This window comes from Siniperca chuatsi, linkage group LG4, assembly GCF_020085105.1.
Source record: "Siniperca chuatsi isolate FFG_IHB_CAS linkage group LG4, ASM2008510v1, whole genome shotgun sequence".
NCBI classification, from domain to species: domain Eukaryota; kingdom Metazoa; phylum Chordata; class Actinopteri; order Centrarchiformes; family Sinipercidae; genus Siniperca; species Siniperca chuatsi.
In genome coordinates this window covers 3,137,745-3,145,658 of record NC_058045.1, presented here as the reverse complement: position 1 = coordinate 3,145,658, position 7,914 = coordinate 3,137,745, and the positions used below count along the sequence as shown (strand labels likewise).

The window sequence follows — 7,914 nt, the reverse complement described above, 5'->3', positions numbered from 1 at the left end:
TGCACACTGTGACAAATATCCTGTATTTGCTCCGGTGCACACTTGTCATTCATCCGTGCAACCAAATAGGATCAACTGTATCCTGTTTTTCAATTTCACCCTTATTGAATGGGCTCATTATCCCCTCAATTTCCAAACTTACATCCCATATTTTTCATCCAAAACTGAAGGGCCTTTATTTATCCTCTCTTCAAGTACTTTTTTAGCTTTCTGTCCTTGATTTTTCTGGAAACACTGCACCTCAAATACTTCAGGAACCACTGGCAGTACATATAGGTATAATTATGTATTTGCATGATATTTATCTGCTCCATTTTGTGGAATTAACATGATTTATGTGAATTAATGTTTTATTTCCTGTTACAGACCCTTCTAAATACATTAAGAGTCATGTTTTCTTTTAACCTTTACTCAATGGTCCCCGAGGTAGTACACATAAGTTCACTCTGTAAGGAATCCACTGAGCTGCCCAGTACAACCAGTCTTGTACTGATCACTGGTTGGAGCAAATGAGGGTTCAGTGCCTTGCTGAAGGCATGTTTGCTTTAAAAGAAAAGAGAAAAAAGAATAATTTTTCATGCCTGGATTTCCACAGTTGGTTCAGAATTTGAGCTGACAACCTTTAGCTTCTTTGTTCTGAAATAAGATGCAGTTTGTTCCTATGAGGTAAAGATAATTTTGTAAGCCATGTGACCTTCTCAAAGGCAATTTACCATTTCTCATTAATTAAAACCCATCAAAACCATCCATCCTTGTTATGAAGCATTGATTGATGACTTCCATTCATGATACACCTACAGGAGTCTTCAACAGGTCATTGTTTTACACCTCATTGCTGTCCAGACAACCATAAAAGAATGATGCTGTTGAAACACTATAAAGTTTAGAAACCTTAAGCAATCATGTCATCGTTTGTGTCCTTGTCCTTTTTACTTTTTTAGGGTTTAGATGTTATTTCTCCTTTTAGTTTTTCATTTGTGCAAATAAACAAAACGTAAATCTCTACCAGCCTCAGACCACCTGCTGAGGTGGTTGACCAAGAGTTTACATTTATCACCGGTGGAGACTTGTTTTATGCTTTTGTGTCTTGAGTCATACTTGTGAGACTCTGCAGAGCTCCACTGAAACTTTTGTCAATATATTTATGTTGCCACCTATTGGATCGCTGCTGTAAAACTAAGAGAACCCCAAAATTTGATGTTTAAAAATTTGCCAGTCGGCAGCGGGTATAAATACAGTATGTAAAGACAGCTTGAACACTGTATTGTTCTGTAAGCTGTATCTGAAATAAAAGAGAATACATGTTGTGTCCTGTCAAACTCAGAAATGTGTTGATGTATAATGTACATGGAAAATAAAGATTTTGCTTCTAATACACAATTTATGTAAATGGCAATATACACTGATTCTGATTGAACTGAGTGGTGTTCATTTACCTCCACTGGAGCTAAAGAAGAACAAGTCTGACTGCAGGTTTGGCTGCCTTTTATTAAGCAATTACCCATGCAGTTTTTTCTTGTATCATCATGTATCTCAACATATCCATGCTGCTGTGGTGACAGTCAGAAAAAACTCCCAATGAAACGTATGTGTTTACACCTGCAGACTGTCGCTGCATACAAAGTGACCCAAACTGTGCAACAGTAGAGTGTATGAATGTGGATTTGATTTTCAGTGTTTTGCCAAATTATTGATGTGTGCTACAAAAATTTCAGTATGAGTGTGTATTTGTCAGTGGGAAATATTGTCAAATTTCTAACCAATGAATTACAAATCACTGTGTTCACGTGAGGTTCACTAATGCCATACAATTTATCATTTAGAATTTATGGACATTGTTAATCAATATTCCAGCAATTCAATACAAATATAAGCTTCTCATAATATAATCAACCATCACTCGTTCAACTTCTTTCTACACTTAAATGCTTAAAAACCTTTGAAGAACAACACAAGTACCCCAAACCCGAGTGTATCTAAAATACATTTTAATCTTGCTGAAATTTGTTTTCACAATATTGTTTACAATATTAATCTGTCTTCATTCTCTTCATCCTCGCTCGGGTCTTCTTTATCGTCTCGAAACAGAACTGTACAATCATGTTCATGTAAATTGTTCTACATCAAGGCACAAGAGGGGGGGGGCCTTGGGTAGGCTGATCTTTAATGGCGTCCCTCTGGCACACAGAAAAACAGGGTACCCTTAGGAGGTAAGGGAGTTATGGAAAATGTAGGAGTATGGATCTCAAATGGGTAGGAGGAGGTGGGTTGCATGGAAGACATGTGCTCTAACAAGGTGAAAGGAGGACAAAATAAGGTGATAACCACTGCTGCTTTCATTTTATTTTCCAATGATACTCATGTATAAAAAAGAGGAACCATTAGGATGTTTTTTTTTTCTTTCTTCAGGAGTTCATTTGTTCATGTACATAAACTAAAGTGCTTTTTTTCTCTTTTTTCTTTTATTTGCCAAAAGCAAAAGGTTTCACTAACAGGATGAAAAATGGGGACGAGAAGTCCTGTGGCATCTTTTTTTTCCGTAGGAACGTGAGGGAGTGGATTAAGGGCCAGTTCAGTGTTTATTTTCTGCTTGATTTTGTTTTTGTTGATTTTTGTTCTCAGGTTTTTTCTGATGTTTTCTTGTCGGGTTTCAACCCCTGAAAGAAAGAAAGACAGAAAGAAAGAAATTAATGTAAATGTAAATTTAAAATTTGCTTCCAAAGAACAATACAAACTAGTGTTCATCATTATTCCATTTACAATCATAAATGACGTGATGAGTTCAAAATTATTTAAAACCATTTGTGATAAAAAAATAATTTTGTCAAAGTCAAGCTAGGTGTTATTGACCAAATTTTAATCATTCTGCTTTCATTTTTCTGTTCTAAATCCTTAAGTTGCAAGTTTTTGTCACTTTTTTAATTAGCGAAATATTTGAGAAATATTTCATTAAATATTTCATTTTTTGATGATACACTTCATGATCACAAGTGGTGGATCATAAAAACCAAACAAAAGCAATGAAGAAACGGTACAAATCACAGTGAAAGAACAAAAACAGAAGAAGAAACTTTATTCACCGTTTCCCTGAAGGTTTTGGAGTGCTCACATCTGGACGCTTCTCCTCCGCCTGCCGAAAGCCTTGGCGCCAACGTTGGTGGGGACGAAATTGCTGTTGCCCATTCCCCCCGACCGGCTGAGGAAGTCCGCCAGGCGGTGAGTCACGCAGGTTGCCGTGTTGCAGGCTCGCTTCTGTGCTGTAACGCTGCTTCAGGAGAGCAAACAAGGCGTTAACGGCAAGATCTTGTGTGACATACATCCATACAATACTGACACACAGTATCTCTGTACACAGTTTGTTTTTATCAACATTAACTTCACAGCACAGAAAAACATGAAGCTTGGACGTACAGGTTAAAAATATGGATCAAGCATGCAAGGTTTAATCGCATATTTTCTGAAGTTTGTCATTTTTCTTACCTTTAAACTCGATGAGAGCTTCAGAGATAATTTCAAGGGACTTTATCAGATGCTCTAAACTACTATTTATGTACATTTTATGTCCATATTTGCCAATGATTTCATTAAGTACCCACTGACTGTTTTAAAGTATCCCTGAGAATGAAAATGAGCTAAGGCTTCCTGGTAGAAAAATACGTTTATTGAACAAGAAACATGGTATCGCATGAGTGGATCATTTATTAATGGTTTGAAGTGATTTCTCTCAACCCTTAAATTTCAGGGCCTTGAAATGCCATTAAATGACTCCACGCACTGTACACAGAGATGGATGTATGAACCGGTTCCTGAATTACATTTATGAAAACTAAGTCTGATTGTCTGAAATGATAGGGACAAATCATTCTCTACCAAAAAAGGGGGAAGGAGAAACAAACTGAAAAGTTGGTTGCAGTTAAAGGTCATATTCTTCTCATGTCAATCAAGCAGGTAAAATCAGCATGCACTTCAAAAGGAAGGAAAGAAACTGGGATGAGGAGAGTTAGAGGACCAGGAGGAGGGAAGGGGAAAGAAAAGGAAAGGAAGAAGAGGAGGAAAAGATGCAGTAAAGGTAAGAGAGGGGCTGAGGGAGGATGAGGAGGGGTTAGATGCTGTCAAACGTCTCTCCGTAGCTTGCATAGCTGTCGCTCTCAGGCGCACTGCGCTTCTTGCCGGGCGTTCCTGCTCCCACGTTCGTGCGAGGGAACGTCTGCAGCTTGTGTAGCTCCTGAGACAGTTTGCCCAACACACAGGTGCTGAGGTTGGAGCAGCGCTTGGTTAGGGGCCTGCCCATGCTGTCGGGGAGGGGACACACAAAACACATGCAGAGTACAGGCTCATAGATATGGGAAAACATGCAGATAACACTTTCTTCATCTCTGTCTTTCTTTTTCCTTCCATTCACGCACCATTTCTCTTGCATGCATTTCTTTCTCATGCCATTGCAGGTATAAAAAAGTTAAAATAAAAACATCCCCCCCTAGAGCATCATGCTTTTCCCCCTCCCCACCATTAAAAGAACATGTCATCCATCCCCTCATGCACCAAACCTCCATCTCCACCCCCACCCCAGTCAGTCCCCTCTTGTCACATCTTTTACACCCACAGAACAAACAGAAACCAGTCGCTTCCCACTGTCATGCAACTCCACTTAATTGACATCATGCACACTTATTCGTTCCGTTAGGCATACACTGTTCACATGCCCGGCAGGCAGGCTGGAAATAGTAATCTGTTCAAACAAAGTCAAAATCAAACTCATCCATGCGGGAGCAGGGTCATGGAAGGGAATAGGGATTTTTATGTGTATTAACATCTATTCTTGGAAATTATCTGTTTTTTTCTCTTTTGGTCAACTTAGAAGTACATACCTCTACACCTGATTGAACCCAAGTGGGGTGCTAAAAAGACGCATCTTCAGTGGTGTTAAAGTGAAACCAGAATATGATACGGTTCCTAAAAAGGTACACAAATTCCAGCATTCTAGCCCAAAAAAGAGCTGTCTATTTTACCTTTTAATTTTACTCTTTAACTTTCCATTCTGTCATTACAGTCAAATCTTTCAATAGCTGTTTCTGTGCAGGGAGAAAATGTTAAACTGCTTTCAAAAAAAAAGGATTAGAATAAAGAAGAGTCATCTGTTTGTCATCTGTGTACCTGTTTCCTTCAGTTGCCTGCTGTTCCAGTTCCTCTGCCGTCATCTGCACAAACTCCTTGACAATGGCGTTGAGTAACCTTCGCGCCTCGTAATCCGTGAGCGTGACTCGGTCTGACATGGACTCTAAACCCGGTCTGTGGTGAAGGGGTGAGCGGGGAGGTTTAGGGGTCAGAGGGGTTGGGGGAGGAAACACATTGAGATCAGCATTAAGTCCTTTGCTAGAATTATCACCTGCAGTTAAGAGGGGAGGTGGGGATGTGTGTGGCGGTGTTAGGGTGGGGTAGGGTGGTGGTGGAGTGGCAGGATGGATAGAAGGGGTCAGGGGTGTTGGCTGGGACGTCACCAACTCTGAGAGGGATGACGTCTGAGTTGGAGGGCCCCTGGCCAACTCGGGGAAACAATCTGCGGAAAGTGCCCCATCTCAGAGAAGGGCTGATGTGCAACCGGCTTTAGATTTATTATAAAATCGATAGCTTCATGGGAACAGTGTGGGGAGTGGCTTGAATGGAGCTTCATATAAATACATAGATCTCATTTATCTCCCCCTGAAGTGAATTACACTTTTTTTCCCTGTCTTTTTTCACTTTTTTGGTTCTTTTTTGGTTCCATTATTCCCTTTTTAACATTTAAACTGAGAGCATTCATCTAATTGGATTAGAGGTATAATAGGATACACAAACTTTATATAATGATTAGGAAATTGAATTCGTGGGATCTACATTCTTTTTAAAAAAAGTATGTGGTTAAAAACACATTTTAAACCTAATAACTCTCAACTGAGCCTTTATTTAATCCTGCTCATGTAAAGTGCCAACACTTAGCATCATAAATTATTCAGATTAACCAGAACAAAAATATTTAAAGTTTGTGTGCATGCACATCATTACACATCTGTCCTATCTTCTGTGTATCTATGAATGTGTTTGCACCTCTTTCTGTCAATCTGTCCCTTCACACACACATATCCTCTCCCATCTCTTTGCATTTTTCTAGCACCACTGAAAATATTGTGATTATAAAACTTTACCTGATTCCCTCAGTGAAAACTATTTACTATATTATTCTGAGGTGCTGTTTTTGCATCTACCCTCCACTCCTTCCCACTGGTTGCTTGTGACTTTAACAAATGGGAATTTACGTCTTTTTCCACATATTTCAAGTGGCTGGAAAATGCATCACGTCAGCTGAGAGTTTGAAGTGTAAAATGTAAATGTTGAGCATCTCACCTGGCAGGGGCGGCTTGTGAGCAGTACATCTGGCAAATGACCAGGGCGTAGGCAACGAGGAAAGCAGAGATCTTCAACATAACCATGGTCCCCTACACAGCAAGAAAGACACCCCCATCAGCTCCTTGTGCACAAGACTGTGCCCATTCACACTCACACACCGCTAAAATGATCTCAAGTCATTTAAAAATGTATCTATAAAAAAACAACATACATCATAGAAAAAGTACATAGAAAATACTCTTGCTAGTGTCTGATCCTCTTGTGCTGCTAGGAAGAAGTTGCAACAAGAAAAAGGGCTTCCTGTCACTTCCCAGAGAGGTGAGCTCAGCTCTACATCTCAGCTTGCTACTATTTAGCTCCTGCTGAACATCCTTGCTTTTACTTCCACACAACACCCCTTCAAAACTGAGCCACATAACAATCCCCCTTATGTAGTTCTCTCATGTCGTATGCTGCAGGTCATGCCTGCGGGTGGAAGCTTGTGTGTGTATGTGTGTGTGTCTGAGGGTAGGTGGGAGTCCTAGACTTTGCAATGCGTGTAGCACTTGCTAGCGCTGGAAGAGGAGGGATGAAAAGAGAAGGGGGGGACTCCAAGCTTGCCAACTCCCTAAGGGAGCAGTGCATTAGTGTAATGAGCTGCCAGCACTCTCTCTCTCTCTCTCTCTCTCTCTCTCTCTCTCTCTCTCTCACACACACACACACACACACACACACTCAAACCTGGTTCCTCCTGTCCATCTCTTCTTTCCTTTTCCTCTTTTTCACTTTCTGTCCTTCACTTCAGTTTCTTTTAATTTTTGTCTGTCCCTCTTTCTTCCCTTTTCTTCCTATTTCTCTCTCTGTCTCGGGCTTTGGCCTTCAAATAGCAGACTGGACCCTCACAAAATGGGTGGTGGTGATGCTGGTGACCCCAGTGACCACACTCCAATCCCATTACCAACACTATCACGTCACCGCAGTCTAACGCAGTGACTCTGTGTCCATATCCCCTCTGATCCACACACACATTCAAACAGCTTATCAGGTACATCTATATCAATAACCATTCCAACACATCGCCCAACATTAAAAGTCAACACTTACCTTCAGTGATAATCACCCAGCAAAAAAAATAAATATATATATATATCTATGTATCTCTATGAAAACACAATAAGTTGACTTTCTCTCAACTTGCAGGACAACTCTTGATTCTGTTGCATGCAGCGCCAACGCACCAGCCTATATATCCCACCACTTGGATTTGTGCATTGACTGTGTAGGTGTTTAATTATCCATCGGCAGCCAATCACGTTGCTCTGATGCTATGGCGCGCCAATGGGATGGCTCCTTTCAGTCCTGGTTCACTAATAAGGGATATGGCTTTGCGCTGACGTCATTCCTCAGTCACTAAGAGCTCCATTCACAAAATCCACCAGTCATTTGGACCATTTGCTATCCCCAATTTGCATTGATGTCATTAATTAAATAGGAGGCAAAGCAAACTGGTGGCCGTGGAGAAGCATCACCAGCAATAAATATTTTAAGAAC

At 40.4% G+C, this 7,914-nt stretch overlaps 1 protein-coding gene across 5 annotated transcripts; it reads right to left on the bottom strand.

Moving 5' to 3' along the window:
- Window positions 1-1,468: 1,468 nt before the first annotated feature.
- Window positions 1,469-7,595, bottom strand: LOC122874582 (calcitonin gene-related peptide-like). Of its 5 annotated transcripts, none has more exons than XM_044192621.1 (5): window positions 6,596-6,757; window positions 6,382-6,473; window positions 5,155-5,289; window positions 3,081-3,268; window positions 1,469-2,657 (listed from the first exon to the last, which is right to left on the bottom strand). In XM_044192621.1, exons 1-4 carry the CDS (start codon window positions 6,611-6,613, stop codon window positions 3,106-3,108), a joined length of 408 nt encoding a protein of 135 aa, XP_044048556.1. In that variant the 5' UTR covers window positions 6,614-6,757; the 3' UTR covers window positions 1,469-2,657; window positions 3,081-3,105. The 5 variants fall into 5 exon arrangements, with proteins under 5 accessions (XP_044048556.1, XP_044048557.1, XP_044048554.1 ...); XM_044192622.1 differs by having other exon boundaries at window positions 3,081-3,265; window positions 6,596-6,748; XM_044192619.1 differs by lacking the exons at window positions 1,469-2,657; window positions 6,596-6,757 and adding an exon at window positions 7,468-7,595 and having other exon boundaries at window positions 3,128-4,292.
- Between the last annotated feature and the right edge of the window lie 319 nt (window positions 7,596-7,914).

Coding starts and splice junctions, on each gene's coding strand:
- LOC122874582 (XM_044192618.1), bottom strand. Junction 5,290..6,381: donor TCACAAGCCGCCCCTGCCAG/GTGAGATGCTCA, acceptor CCTTCACCACAG/ACCGGGTTTAGAGTCCATGT. Junction 4,293..5,154: donor CAGGCAACTGAAGGAAACAG/GTACACAGATGA, acceptor CCTCCCCGACAG/CATGGGCAGGCCCCTAACCA.